Source organism: Muntiacus reevesi, chromosome 5 (genome assembly GCF_963930625.1).
Source record: "Muntiacus reevesi chromosome 5, mMunRee1.1, whole genome shotgun sequence".
Lineage (NCBI taxonomy): Eukaryota > Metazoa > Chordata > Mammalia > Artiodactyla > Cervidae > Muntiacus > Muntiacus reevesi.
Window position 1 is genome coordinate 21,631,541 of NC_089253.1, and position 15,974 is coordinate 21,647,514.

Below are 15,974 nucleotides of genomic sequence, written 5' to 3' on the forward strand. Positions count from 1 at the left end.
TTTGCCGAGCTAACATTGATTGTTAAGCTGCCATTATGATTGCCAACATTAGAAAAAATTATGAGATTTCTGAGAAATGGAACATTTCCAGCCACAGCAGTAAACAAGAGATGGTCACAGTCATCAACAATTACAGCCACCATGGAAGGTGATCTGATGAACCCCGAGGGAACTCAGGAAGGAAAAGAATACCTGTCCTCTAGGAGCTATCAGACTGCAACTACTCCCCAAGGTCGAACCCTGAGGAAACTCAGAACGTGAAAACACATGATACGGGCCCCAGAGAGCTGAGGTACATATGAAAGGAATGAATTCAGTTATCCCAGACTCTTGAATCTTCTCGTATAGAAAAAAAGCCCTAAATTCCTTTACTTGATATTTGGCTTAATTTACAGTAATCTTTTAACATTCAAACCACCTGCTCTTTGCTGCAAAACTTCTGTATAAACTGGCTCCCTCCCTTGCCTCCTAGGAGCAGTTCTCTCAGGTTTATTTGAGGTACCTGCCTTCTGGGCTTATGTCCTCCAAGTTTCTGCCAAATAAAACATAACTCTCAACTTTTAGGTTGCACTTTTTTGTTTTTCAATTGACATGTCACAAAAATATCTGGATTTTCAGTCTCTTGAAAAAAAAAATGGCATCATTCCCATATGACCACTGTCTATTGCAACTAAGGATCTTCTGCCCACTTTCGTCTGGTCATGAGTCTTCCCTGTCACCATATCCACACCATATCCACACTCGGCTCCCTCCTTCTTTTGCATAATATGCTTGGCCCCTATTTAGTTTCTAGTCCCAGTAGTGAGCAGTTGGAAATCTCTGTACTGAAAACTTCATCTATAATCTTGATCCTTTCTTGGATGAATCTTTGTATAATAAAATCTTTAGTTTGTCTCGTGCTGTGCTGTGAATGACTATCTGGAGGATTAGAGTGGTAAATAGGAGCTTGTAGAACCATCTCATAACTTCGTGCAAGGTGTAGTCTGCACAAAGGCCAGACTCCTGTGTGCCAAGCAGTCTACCCTGACATCAATCCACCTAAACTGGTAGGAACAATGTCCCTTTCAAGTCTCATCAGCCCTTTTGTAATCCACTCGCCACGGGCAAGCCATAGATAGAAGCTGTGTGTGAGCCATACCCACTCTGGCCAGCGTGAGGGTAGCACGCTGAAACTTCTGCTGAAACTTCCTGAAGAAGCACTGGCAGTGACCCATGGGTGGATCAGCTCCCTGGTACCAAAAACAGTAGAGGTCCTTTCAGTGACTCAGATACATATAGGAGCCAAAGGGAAGCTCCCCTCAAAAAAGTTGGATGCTGAGTCAGAGGGGAGCTTCAGGTTTAATGCTTATGTGACCTCATTCGACCCTAGAAAGAGAACGACCTATAGGTATTCCGGTTTTATTTGATTTTAAGGTTCATATATCCTGGATGTCTCACACTGAGATATACACAGACGTTGATTCTTAAATAAATACTTGCACCAAATAATTACTCTACTCCTGCAATGACTGCTGTTGCCATTGAGTAGCTTTACTGAATTTTCTGAGTGAGGTTAAGCATAGAGTAAGACACGTACTGCCAAATGGAAGAAATCAGCGTCTTGAGTGATTTGAAATACCAGTCACACAGGCAAGTACGCTTGTTTCATGCCCTTGTCTTCAGCGCTCATTTTATTTCTTGCCCTTTCATCTAGGACGTCTGCCATCTGATCCTTGAGGGGATCGACAACATGTCTTGTCAGACGGATTCCTTGTCAGCAGAACGGCCATGCAGTGTTTCTGTGATGTTTTCCTCGCTGTCCAGGATGCGTGCTCACTCTCCCATTTCTGGCCATTTTAGCGGTGGGATCAAATGGTCAGAGTCCTGCATGTCTTGGAGAAAATGCTGGGAAATCAATGACCACAAGAAGCCAACGGCAACAATATTTTGCAAGAGACATGTTACCCATAGGAAAGAGAGTATTAAAAATAACTGCTTTGTGATCACTAATTGAACAAGCTCTGAAAAACAGAGAGCCTGGTAGACTCTCTTAAGATCAGACAGAGGTTGTTATAGATTGAATTCATAGGCAAAAGTCCTAACCTCTGGTACTTCAGAATGTGAGTTTATTGGGAAATAAGACCATTGATGATGTAACTAGTTGAATAAAGATGACATCATACTGGACTAGGGGGGTCTCCAATCTGATGTGACTGGTATCTTTAGAAAAGGAATTCCCATGAAGAGACAGACAGACACACAGGGAGAAGAATGCCATGTGAAGATTGGAGTTATGCTGCCAATAAGCACAGGAAATACGCCAGACTAGGACAAAAGCCTGGAACAGATCATCCCCTAGCGCCTTCGGGAAGCACATGGTCCTGTTGACTTCAAAAACACCTTGATTTCAGATTTCTGACCTCGAGAATTGTGAGCCAATAAACTGCTGCTGTTCTAAGCCACCCAGCTTGTGGTGCTTCATTATAAGAACCCAAAGAAACTAGTGCAGAGGTGTTCTGAGCTCCCTGTATCTCAATTCTGTATCTTAGGTGGGAGGCATAGCTTTGCATAATGTGGGAATATATGAAAAGAAATAAAACATGATTCCTACCTTCAGTGAGTTCCCTGAGGAACACTAATTTAGGCACAAACAATGAGACAATGATTAATAAGGGCTACATGGAAATAAAAGTAACTTGCAGTCAGTGGGCAGAGGAAAGAGTGATGTACCAGCCCAATTCCCTTCCTTCTCAGCGCTCCTTTTCTCCTCGCTCCACATGGGGATCCCATGCAGTTGCTTGGCTGCTCCTGCCCACCCCACTCAAGGGTCTCCTTACTGAATCTGCTTTTCCCGGAGAGCAGGACTTCCCAATGACCAGCCCTCCTGGAACTTATTTCCCTTGAATCTGTCCTGTCTAAGAATGAGTACTGTGGTGTGTCTGAATTAGTACTAGTCCAGGGTTCTAATCCCAGATGGACAAATCAAATACTCTCTGAGTCCTAATTTCTCTTTTGAAATTTGGAAAGAAAGTGGGGAAGGGGGATAACAATCCTTCTCCATTCTACCTTACATCACTGGAGTGAGGATCAATAAGAGAGACTGTCTGGAGACACTTGGAACACCAGTAATATACCATAAAATATTCATAGTTACTAGTGGTCTGATATATTTGCATCTAGTTAAGACTTTCCTTTTACTGGGAGCCTCTGGGTGTTATCATCATTCAAATGGAGAAATCTTGAAATTCCTGCCTTTGCTTGACACCTTATAAAAATTTACAAAACATGCAAATCAAACCACCTCTCATAACGTTTATTAGAGTTCAGTGAAATATGCACTGTGACCCCCATTTTGTAAATGAGGATACTGAGCTCAGAGAAATGAAGTGATTTGCTTACATGTGATTAAAGGTGTGATGTGGAGGCAAGTCCAATACTTGCCTTGTTGTACTTGGCAACCCCTAGTTAGGGGGATATTTTGGATCACCCAGCCCTTCCTATGCTTTTTTTTTTTAAAGTAAATCCCAATACAGGCAACAATAATGTCCACTGTTACTGATGAAGAAATGTGATTTTGACCTTGAAAGCTCTCTAGTGATACATCAAGTTTTCATTTATGTTTCTAGACACATCATAAATAACTGTGCTCTATCAAGAGAAAAAGGAAGAAATACAACAGGGGAAAAAGCACAACAAATTGATGGGGATGCAGCCAAAGCTTAAGGTGAATCTACCCTTAAAGCGAGTGAGTCTATCGTTCCCTTGGTTGAATGCATTAATTTCCTTGAGGAAAGAGACTAACTTGAGAAACTTCTGGAATAAATATGCCCCTTGACATGAGAGAGAATGTGTATAAACCTTTAGTTTCATACAGAATTCTGAAAAAGAACAAGAGATTATTTTCTCATAAATATTGTGCATGCTTCTTTCTATCTAAAGTTATGGAAGCCAGGGACAAGTGGATCACCATGGCCTGGAAACATCATTCAAGGTGCAGAAAGTGAGAATTGCATATTTGTTAATATTCATTATCCACATCTTGCTCTGTAGTTTGAGTTGTGAGTGGATAGCTATGGAAATGAATATACCAAGTTTTTGTCTTGATATCCATAAATACGCCACAGTCCCCAGGTCATGCCATCTCTCCACACCATCTCCCTCCCTCCTATATCTTCCTTGGCACTCTTGTAGGGAACCTGCTTCCAGTCTCTCCCCTCTCCTCTGCAACATCTTACCAAATGGAGTCATCACTAATCACTCAGGCCCCACTTAAAATTCCCTCAACTCTAAGAGAGCATCTGAACACCCTACCCCAATATATATGGCACTGCAGAGCCAGCTTAATGCCCTATCTATCTTCATATCTACTATGCACACTTGATAGTCCAATCATACTCATTCCTCCAGACATGCCATGGTAGATACACCCCCAGCATCTGCTAATGTTGGGGCCTCTGTCTCTATGCCTGTTCTCCATTTATAAGGCTGTGTGTGTGTGTTCAGTCAGTCATGTCCAACTCTTTGTGACACCACAAACTGTAGCCTGCTAGACTCCTCTGTCCAAATTACTTACCTGGAATTTCCCAGGCAAGAATACTGGAGTGGGTAGTCATTTCTTACCCCAGGGCATTTTCCTGAATCATGGATCAAACCCACATCTCTTGCATCTCCTGCATTGGCGGGCAAATTCTTTATCACTGAACCACCTGAGAAGCCCTTTATAAGGTGGGCAAATAACTATTGTACTTTCGAAGTCTAGTTCTATGACTTCTCTCTCCAACTTCCTTTCTGGAAAGAAGAATTAATTTAATGAGCGCAATATTCTGCCTACCTTATAATTTTCTGTGCATATCAAATATGATCATTCACTCTTCCATTCATTATTAGTTGAATTCTTTATTTATGTTAGACCTTGGATATAGTATAGAGAACAAAAGATATGCTTCATAACATTAATGGCTTAGTAGACATACGTACTAAAGTTATAAACAAACACATGTCTAAGGGCAAATTGTGATAAATCATACATAAAAGTGTTCTGAAAACTTTAAATGGTATAAGGAATAATTGTGGATATCTTTTGATATGCAGGATTTGCTGCCCAAATGAAAGATTATATATACATAAGTTCTCTTTCATTTGATCTGAAGACATTCTATACCTATTTCTGTGTGCATCATTCTTCACCTCTAAACCATGAATTTCTCAAGAGCAGAGACCATATTTAATTTATTCTTGTATCCTCATAGTGTAATATAGGCCTGCATATAGTTTAATAGATGTTGGATGAGGTAATGAACAGGTAAACACTGTAGCTCTTGGAAAAAAAACATGTTTTAGAGTGCTAGATTTAACTTTGGTTGATTAGCATTTCTACATATTAGTTAAATTCCAGGTACACTATTAACTTTTAAGGAGTGCTAACACTAAATATTAAAATACTTGCCAAGATCTTTCCTTCTTGGAGTCTTTGCACGTACCATTTCCTCTTTTTTAATCTTTCTACCAATACTGCTCTGCCAGGCTAACTTCATCTCACCTCTAATGTCTCACATTGTATGTCACATCACTGAAGAAATTTTCCTCAACACATTGACTAGATAGATCAAGTCCCTCATTTGAAATCCTCAGAGCACCTATACTTCTATTTCATAACATCTATCACAATTGCAATAGATTTTTCTGTTCATTATTTTTACCATCTGCCACTCCATTGTATTAGGTTCTATGAAGGCAGGATTCATTTAGTCATTTCCTCCCCCTATATTCCTAGGACCAGCCATGTAATACATTATCAATAAATATTTATTACTTGAAATACTAATTTAATGAAAGAGTGATTTTTTAATCTCAAGAGCCCAGTTGTGAATCCCAAGATATGAGTCCAAGTTACCCTTCTACCACTAACTCGTTAGATAGTTAGAGCCTGTCTCTTCACTTTTCTACTCCCAACTTCCCTAACTATAGAAAGAAGGGATTTGAGTATGCATTTCCATCTTTTCCAGTGCCAGGAGTCTATAACATATTCCATTAAACCAGTAAAAGGTGAGTATGACCTGTTATGGGAACTTAAACTCATGTTTTTCACACAAATATTTCAACTCACTGCAGGGCTTTTAGTTAATGAGTGGTTTCATGAAACTCTCAAATCTCACATCAGGATGAAAGAAGAATCACAGAATCAAGGCCACCAAGATGAAGCAAATTTTCAATAGTGTCCCTCCTTTTGGCTATTGAGATGGGTGGCTAATTTTTTTTTAAGTCACTAGAAAGGTAAGCAGAAAATAAACAATTAGTCTTCTATTTAGCAGAATTTTCAGAACAATTATAATATTTCACCAAGTTAACTTGAGGAACTCAGCTATTTGTCAGTGAGAATGAAGTCAGAAAATTTCAGAGCTTCAGAGCTGGAAGGAACTTCAAAAACCATACAAGATAGCCTATCCCTTTATCCTCCAGATGAGAAAGCCCAAGCCCATTGAAGCAACATAACTTGCCTTGGGTTATATAAATGGGTCAGTCGTAAAGAGTTTGAATCCAATTTTTTTTTTTTTTTTTTGCTGCAATCCCATTGCAACTGGAATTGAAAGGGTCAATGAACCTTTGAATGGTGATGTACTAATTTCCACCCTGAATTCATGGAGAGAGATATGCTCCTCCACCCACCCACCACACTCCTTTTTTTAATCTTTGAGAAGCAGTCCGGTAGAATATGATGAGATCTGTCAGAATGATGGCTTTCATCTGTGACATTTATTCTCATGCACATTTTTGTTGGCTTTGTGCAAAAGAACTTCATTTGGATTCATAAATCTGTTCATAAATGTGTATAATTCTACCCTTACCTTGACTTTATAGAATAAAAACATTCTCCCAAAGCTATTGTATTAAATCCTGTGGCTTCAGAAAATTGTCAAATGCTCTTGAAGATCATGACAATATCTTCATTGGCAGCCCAAATATAGGAAAAAAAAAAAAAAAACTGGAGAGAAATAAGACTAGTGTTCTCTGGGAATTATATCTTATCTGGTTTTCTTGCTTTAGTACTTCAAAATAAAGAAAATTACCACGAAAAATATGATAAAAAGCCACACATGAATTCTGAAAATAGATATTGATATTTTCTCATACATGATTCAGATCTTCTTTGAAATTAAAAAATGACAATTATAAATTTCTTTTATGCTTTTCCCAGATCCATTTTCTTTCTGGCTCTCCAGATAGAACCTTAATGAAGACTCTTATATCTTTCCAACCTATGCATTTAGCCTTTTACTATACACAGTATATAGTTTCTTAAATTTTAATAAGTATACATTATATTTTACATAATTAGCAATGGTGTTTAGTTTTCTGCACTTGTTTTGTGTTACATAATTGATAAATACAATACAAAAAAATAATTTAGGGAACAAATCTGAGTAATTTAGTTATGGTAAACAAAAATTTCTCTAGTTTCCAAAATGGTCCATTTTGATGAAGCTTGCATTGAAGTTACACTTGAAGAGTTAATGTCTAGTATTTATTTAGTGTAATGAGAAAGGGGAAAGGATATTTGTTAAACTCTTTATATATGCATCTTGCTCTGCTAATAAGCTCTGTTATTTGTTTAGGTTGCAAAACCAGCTACTAATAAGGTATTAAATTGTCATTTTACAAATGAAAAAATTGAGCCTCAGAGGAGTCAAGTAACTTCCCAAAGTCACACAACTGTTCAGAGGCAATGAACAGTAGTGATGAAGAGCACAAATCTAGAGCCATATGCCTTGAGTTCACTTCCGACTTCTCTCCATTAGTTGCATGACCACAGATAAGTTACTTAGCTTCTCCGTGCCAAAGTTCCCTTGTTTATAAATGGGGTTGATAATAATATCTACCACAGAAGGGTATTGTGAACATTATGTCATAATGTTCACAGGGTTTTAATACATAAACCCTGAGATTAGTGTCTGGCATTTCATGAACTATAAATAATTCCTATTACAATTACTGGGCTTCCCAGGTGGCCCAGGGGTTAAGAGTCCACCTGCCAATTCAGGAGATGCAAGAGACAGAGTTCAATCCCTGATTAGGAAGATCCCCTTGAGTAGGAAATGGCACCCTGCTCTAGTATTCTTGCCTGGAAAATTTCATGCACAGAGTCCAGCTAACTATAGTCCGTGGGGTTGCAAAGTTGAGCACACAGGCCTGTGTATCATAATTGTTATATTTGATCACTCATTCACCTCCTCCTTCAAAATAAAATCAAAGGTAATAACACCAAAACAAACCAACAAACAGTAAAAGATGAAAACCAAATGAAAGTGAGGAAAGGAGATATAAGCAGCAATTGAGTCAACAAATATGTCTTTAAGTTCCTCGAGAAGCAGACAGAGGCGCCATGGGGGGTGGGGAGAGGGGTCCCAGGTTTTTTCCTAAGTGTTGACAGCGCTCTAATGCATCAGGAAAGGAATCCCTCAAACCCTTAGAAATGCAAGGATCTTTATCTAAAGCATGCTAAGCTGGGTATTAAAACGTGCTTGCAAAAGTGATTTAACAAAGTTGGAGAGGTTTCTTCATTTTGTTTGCTCTTGGTGAAAGCCGAGGGTTTCATTCAATAAAAAGCTGCTGAGTTTGGACAAGAGTCAGGGTGACAGTCCAGATGATGTGGCTTTCAGTTGCCTGCTGCCCTCAGGGGAAAGCTTGAAGAAGCTGGAGCATTTTAAGGGACTCTATAGCATAGACCAACCTTCACAAGTAAAGTGTTTTTGACAGCTGTTGAACGAAAATTGAGGTTTGAGGTCTTGCATGAGGATGGAGAAAAAAGCAGGAAAAAACTGCTAACTATGACACTACAGCAGAATTAAATATCAATAGCCACTGTGTTCAGTTAGAAATTAGAGAAGCACTATGTTAACGAAGAAGAAAAAAAAAATGAAAATATATAGGTCCTTAGAAACCCAGGGGAGAAGCACAAACAAAAAGAAATTTGGAGAATAAAAAGGATGAGAAAATATTTCTTACCAGAAACTTGAAAAAAAAAAAAAAAAAGACACAGGGAACACATTGAAAGCAGCCCACAGTTTAGGTCTTTGGGAGTTTAAGAAAAAAACCTTTCTGAGGGAGGTTAGTAAGTTTCTGGTATCCAGGAGCTTCTGTGTGGTTAGACTGGGCAACTGGGGTACCACTAATGCCTCCAGAAGGGGAACTGGATTTTAGGGTCCGAGAGAGGACCAGTTTTCTCCCCATTGTATCCTACCCTGACTGTAGAGTGCAGTTGCTTAATAGATACTTGTTGAGTAAATAAGTGAACTAGTAAATGAACCCCAGAAAAGTTAATTGCCAGAAACAATATCTATCACAGAAAATCACAATATCTATCACAGACACAGAAACAATATCTATCATACTTATAGAAGTTAAAGGTATTAATATAGGTGTATAGTATTTCATGTTTCCCCAAAACACCACTGGAGCAGGGGGACAGAGGGAAAGGGGTGCAAAAATGAAACATTCATAATGAAGAATGTATTGCATAAATAAATAGAGTAAATATAGCCCATGTTATGTAATAGAATATTAACTATAGAACTCTAGCATTCAAATAAGAAAATATGCAGGCCATACTGTTAAATGAAATAAATAGTTGGCAATAGTAGATCAAGTATGACTTTAAATTTGCAAATCACAAAGTATATGGGCATTTTCTATGTATTTTTTACTGAAAATAGCCTAAAATGTTAACAGTGCTTATCTCTGGATAGTAGGACTTTTGATTATTATTTTCATTGTTTTTAATACTGCTCTTTCTTTAATGAAGATACTTTCCCCTTATTTTATATTCATAATCAGAAGAGTAATAAAGTGACTTAAGAGCAAAAAGTAAATTACTCTCCTGCTATAGTCAGATAGTATGTATTCTTGTTCCAATTCTGCCTGGGGACTCTTTAGGAAATTATACTGCTTAGACCCAGTTACTTTACTTGGAGATTAGAAATACTAATACTAATATGTGGCCTTTCAATTTTACAAAGCACTTGTGTGGATGGAATGAGCGAATGCATGGAAAACCATTCTGCAAACTGCAAAATACTAGGTGCATAGAACAGTATAGATGGGGAAGGGCATCGGGATGATGTGGAAAATGAGAGGGAAGATGACTTCACACCTTTGAGATCAGAGTAAATGAGTGTAGCCCGTGGTAACATTTATAGGCATCATTAGAACAATTTTCTTATGGGAACTGAAAAAATTATATAGTGTTAGATTATGATATTTTCATTCCTGCCATCAAGTTGTATAAAGATGGCATGTGGGCCTCCTTAAAAATTAAACTAGGTCTCTGCCTGTTGTTTCATTATGCACAAGATTACAAGAAAAGAAAATATACTCCCTCACCTCCCACTAAGAGGTTATGTGAGTAGTGAATATAAGGTAGTGGGTGAATCAATAAATATTCTTATTTAATTCCTTAAGTAAAAACCTGCCTGAAAAATAAAAGCAAAAGCATAACTAATCATAACAACTTCTTCCCAAATTCATAATATCCTCTGTGTCCTCTTGATCAAGTCCATTTCCCTTATTGACCTTCAGGGTCCTCATTTGTTAAATAAGAGGTGTCAGCTAAGGCATCCCATAAGTCCCTTTAAATAGTAAGTTCTATCAGTCTCAGTTACCAGTCTTTTGTAATGATGATCATCCCTTCCTACATATCTGTAAAATAGGGAATCGGAGCAAATTATCACCTTTCCAGTGAAAGAGACATTCCTCTGGCTTCGCTGAGAAATCTTGCTCAATGTTCGCTGATTTGGCTGACACATTATACTAACATGTCATGACTCAATTTAACTTTGGGAAAGTTATTTAACCTTTTAGAGCTTCGGTTCCTTCATTTGTAATCCGGGAATAAAAAGAGTACCCAATTGAGGGGGGGTGGTCTTTGTGGCGTTGCATAAAATACTCAACACAAAATGACTAAAGCAGTTCCAGCAGTTCCAGCACCAGGTACGTGTACAATGAAAATTCAGTAGTGTCACTGACCTGACACATTTCAATTTTTTTCCCTAATTTTTAGGACTTAGCGCTAGTTGTGAGAAACCAGGCATTGAAAGATAGAATTTGACTTAGAGACCTATTTCTTGATATAAAACTCTCTGCAGAATCACATCCTACACAATCTAAAGAATGCCATACTCTTCTATTAAATCTCAAGTGGCTGAAAAGGCTGATCTTCTTGAGCCTACATTTGACTTCATTGGGGTGTACACAAGTTAAACTATACAAAGTTAAGCTACAACAACAAAAAAAGACCCCAAATTAATGTATTGTTTTTGTGCAAAAGGATAAATAGAGCATTTTATTAACACTTTTCTTTTTGCAGCAACAAAATGATAGTCCATATCTTTTCATTCAACACAGTAAAAGCGATGATCACATTACATCACTTTGAGACACAAAGCAAAAGATATTTTTATTATCTTAAGGTCAAGAATGGTTTGCGTTTTTAAAACAAACTTTATGTTTTATATTTGCAGTAGCAGGGCCTCCAGTCACTAGCACAATACAATGAACAGATCAAATATCCAGAATAGACAATTAAACACATCAATAATATTTTAAGTTGAATTGGGAAATGTATCATTGTCATTTTCAAACATTATAAAGAGGTCTGATGTTAACTTTTTAAAGGAAGAAAATCATTCCAACCACCCAAACAGCTACCGCAAGCAAAATGAAGATAATATACAGACAGGAAATTTTATGCATTGCACTTATTGCTCGGTACACAAATGTTGCAATTTCTGTTGAGTTATATTAAGAAATGACAAGCAAAATGCCTCTGCCCCATCTAAAATTCTATGATTCTATGAAAGTAGAAATTGCAGTCCCCTAACCCAACATTAGGTGTATGCTATTTTTGGTTTTTTGTGAAGATCGTTTATTATGTATATGTGTATGGATATGCATAAGATATACAGATATATATAGATATAATTTTATATAATTTATTGTCCTATATATTTAAGACAAATATTTTAGTGGGAATTTAAATAATAAAATCATCTACTTACAATATCTCTATTAATTTACCTTTTCATATTATATATAGTTCTGTGGCACAAGTTTCAAATATATTTAATCAGTAAGGAAGAAAGATATCTCTATCATGTCTATTTCTTTTGCTGTTAATATTGCATTTTAAGGGCTATATCTCCATAGTAAATTTCTTATTAGATTCTTTATGGTGTATGCATGTTTTTTTTCCTAATGCAAGTTACAACCAGTACAAAGTTGTAATAAAAAATACATTGAAGTCTAGTTATTTTTAACATTTTTGCAAAAAAGTTATGTGATATGCTACATGAAAAGTCAGATTTTATTGAAGTGTGAAGTATTTTATACTGTTAGGTAAATGAATGGAAGAACATGAAGCATACCCCTCACTCTACAACTTCTTTTTCACAGATAAAAGTGTTTGTGCCCAAGCGTTTCATATAAAACACTGCAAGATATTCCTCTTGAGAATCAACAAAATAGTCTACATTGTGTAATAACAATAATTATTTAGTACACCTTGCTAGTTGCTAGCCCACAACATTCTTCTCTACATGAGAGATAGCTCAAACTCTATGATTTATACTCAATAAATGTTGCCAACACCTGATGCAGCCAACATGACAACTTCACCTTTTTTTAACAGGACTTCCGCACAATATCTTGCAATACAGTGTAACAAATATGTAAGTGCATTTTGCATGATCAAGTAGCTTTGGCTTCCTAACCTTTGTAGGATGGGATGTGCCAACTGTTTTCGTTGTGCTTTATTAAATGGTGATGAGTTTTAACTCATATGAATCTAATGAGTAACTACTTGCTTCTACAATTTTGACCAGCCAACCTTGAAATCACAAATGCAAGAATGGATGACTTGAATGGAAATGATGGAATCTCACAACTTCTATAGATTGCACTTGATGGTAACTTCATGAGTTTGTTTTGATTTCATTTTTACAGCAAGACTTGCCTGGTTGATATGTGTACATGTTTACACCACATCTTTTAAAGTTTTTGTGCAATCACAATTAATTTAATCACAAACACTAAAAATAAATCCAGCAATTAGCTTTGTTATGAATAATCCTCTCTGTCCTTATAGTTGTACGAGTCTTGTACGTCTTCTTGTACAAATTCCTCTTTCTTTTCCCAACCATTAGGCCAACCTCCATTGGCCTGTGTCGTGGCACCATAAGACTTGGTGGTACCATAATTTATATAATTTTGAGTAATGTCCCCTGTTTCTTCATCGAGCTCATCTTCATGGATAAATCCACATTTTTCTTCACTTGTTTCCTCAGGGTCTGCCCAGGGTTGCTTCTCTCCTGAGGCGAATATTGCATAAAATATAACTCCACCATAGTGGACTAGGGCAGCGATCAGGAAGACATACTGCCACTCTTCACGTGACTGCAGTGACAAAAAGTGCACTGTGAGAACAAACTCCCTGGGTTTGAAAAGCCTAGCATCTTCTCTGAATGTTCCACCACTAAGCGTTTCCTAAAATGCTATCTTCAGGGGAAACCCTTGTTCTGATTATATTAAACAAACACCGTGAGAGAAATGTCCTATAATACTGTGACTTTCATTATTCAAAACTTTTTAATCTAAAGTTCTGAAACAGAACTTCAAAGATATCTATGGTCAGCTAATTTTTTAAATATTCATAATCTCTCTTTCAATTCTATTGAGTTACTTAGTTTTTTTTCTCCCACTTCTCTTTATTTCCTTTTGGCAAACCATAATTTAAAAGGTCTACCTACAAAGACAAATACTGATAACAATATTCTTGCCATCAGAGAAGCCCTAATGTAGAACCTCTACCTATAAAGACAAATACTGATAGCAATATTCGTCCATCAATTACTATAGATAAGTTTAAATTGATGTTTACAAATAAAGCTGAGAAGATTTCCATTTATCTATTCAAATGAGCTAGGATGTTGTTGTTTCACCACACCAGGGATACCAGAAATATTAGAAGGTGTTGAAAGTATAACCTTTATTGGTTGGAGAAGCAGGCTTCCTCAGAGTTCAGAAAGAGATTCTCTTCTGAGCCTGTTATCTCCCCTACTCAGAGATATGGTGACTGGACCACAGGCAGAATGCCAAAGAGCACATACAGATGCTTTTCCTAATCATGAGAGAGAATATTCTACAAATGAACATTTCTTGCTTGGTCTTACCTTATTCTTTGTCATTGCACCAACAATAATAGGGCAAACCATTCCTGACAATGTGCCAACACCATTCGAAATGCCCATTAAGATACTGGCATATCTTGGAGCGATATCCAAGTGGTTGACATTGAACCCTGAAATACACACAGAAGATGTGACTCCGAGAATCCCAAACCTTGCAGAAGTAGGTGACTACAGAACATCCTCCACCACCCTCACCAACCTCCTTAAAAATACCAGGTTCTCAGCATCTGCTTAATAACTGTTTTTGATAATTTAGCTCAGGGATATAATGAGAATAGAAAGAGGTATGATTTGTTATCCAATACTTAACACGTGATATTTACTCCATAGAGAAGAGATGTTCATTAAAAAAAAAAAAAAAGATAAGCAGGGAGTAAGTAAGTAGTGAATAGTAACAAATCCCAGTGTGTTAGTCGCTCAGTCATGTCCGACCCTTTGCGACACTATAAAGGATAGCACACTAGGCTCCTCTGTGCATGGGATTCTCCAGGCAAGAATGCTGAAGTGGGCTGCCATTTCCTTCTCCAGGGGATCTTCCCGGCCCGGGGATTGAACCCAGGTCTCCTGCATTGCAGGCAGATGCTTTACTGTCTGAGCTACTTTCATCGTTGTTATTTTCTAGTGGAAATATATTGAGTAAACTTTCTTCAACCGTCAAAATGTTAAAGAGGAAAGTAAATATAAATTTTTTTATCACTAGCAAAAATCAGAATGCTACAAGTATATATATTTTTTAAAAAGTATCTTACCAGAAATAGCAAATCCACTGAATCCCACTGCAAGTACCAAGAATGAGATCGCTACCCCTCTAGTGTGAGAATAACCAACAACCAGAAGCAGCGTCGCCTCCATGCCAAAGCCTTCAGAAACAGACATATGAAAATACTTCAGAAACTTAGGTAAAATGCTTCCACTGAGTCAAAACTATTAAAAATGAGCACGCTTATTTGACCTAGCAAAACACTGCAGGGATTCTATCTTCAAATAATAATAACAGTAATTTATTCACAGAAGTTACTGAAGCCTTCTTTGTGTTTTAAGAAAAACAACAAAAACAACCTTCAGTTTCAATAGTGGGAAGGGTCAAGTTAGTTATGCAATTATCTAAAACTAGAAGTTATGAATATTTGAAGATGGGAGACTGATTCTGAATGAACATTGAAGGTATAAATTTAATAGCACAGGTGATATGCATAGAAAAAGTTGATTCATGCCGATTCGAACTTTGTGAACTAAAAACATATTCTTAACATACTTACCACCACAATTCATGATCTTCCTTACTGTAGTAGTTGAAAGAATTTGCTTGCTTCTTAGAAAATCTGCAATCTGCCCTCCAATAGGTACAATAATTGTCATTACTAAGTGTGGCACAGCAGATAGCATGCCAACCTTGATGAAAAACAAGAAGGAGAGAAATACCAAAGTAGAAAAACAAAAAGGAGAGAAATAAGTAATGTGGGCAATTTAATGGTCTTGTAAGCTCTTTATGGACAAAGGAAGGAAAAACTACTGTCTGTAAATGACCACTTACTCATTCTCAGAGTAAGCAATAACTTCCACAGAATAAATGAGAAAAGCTAAGTAAATTTACTTTGATTCTTTTTTCTCTTCTAGAAGATAACACTTCTTTTCTGCTATGAGTCAGTAAATCTTGAGTTTCTGAGTAAACTATCCTGAATTTTATCACAGAATGATTCACATTTACGTGTTTATTTTATAGTCATAAATATGTTTGTAGAAATTCATCATTAGCAA

At 37.1% G+C, this 15,974-nt stretch overlaps 1 protein-coding gene across 1 annotated transcript in view; it reads right to left on the reverse strand.

The window, feature by feature from the left end:
• Window positions 1–13,086: 13,086 nt before the first annotated feature.
• The window catches only part of SLC17A6 (solute carrier family 17 member 6), a 38,554-nt gene continuing 35,666 nt past the window's right edge, over window positions 13,087–15,974 (reverse strand). The window contains exons 9-12 of the mRNA XM_065936682.1: window positions 15,476–15,608; window positions 14,966–15,076; window positions 14,199–14,326; window positions 13,087–13,422 (exon numbers count right to left, since the gene is read on the reverse strand). Of these exons, the coding sequence (XP_065792754.1) occupies window positions 13,087–13,422; window positions 14,199–14,326; window positions 14,966–15,076; window positions 15,476–15,608 (708 nt within the window). The remainder of the gene's footprint in view (window positions 13,423–14,198; window positions 14,327–14,965; window positions 15,077–15,475; window positions 15,609–15,974) is intronic.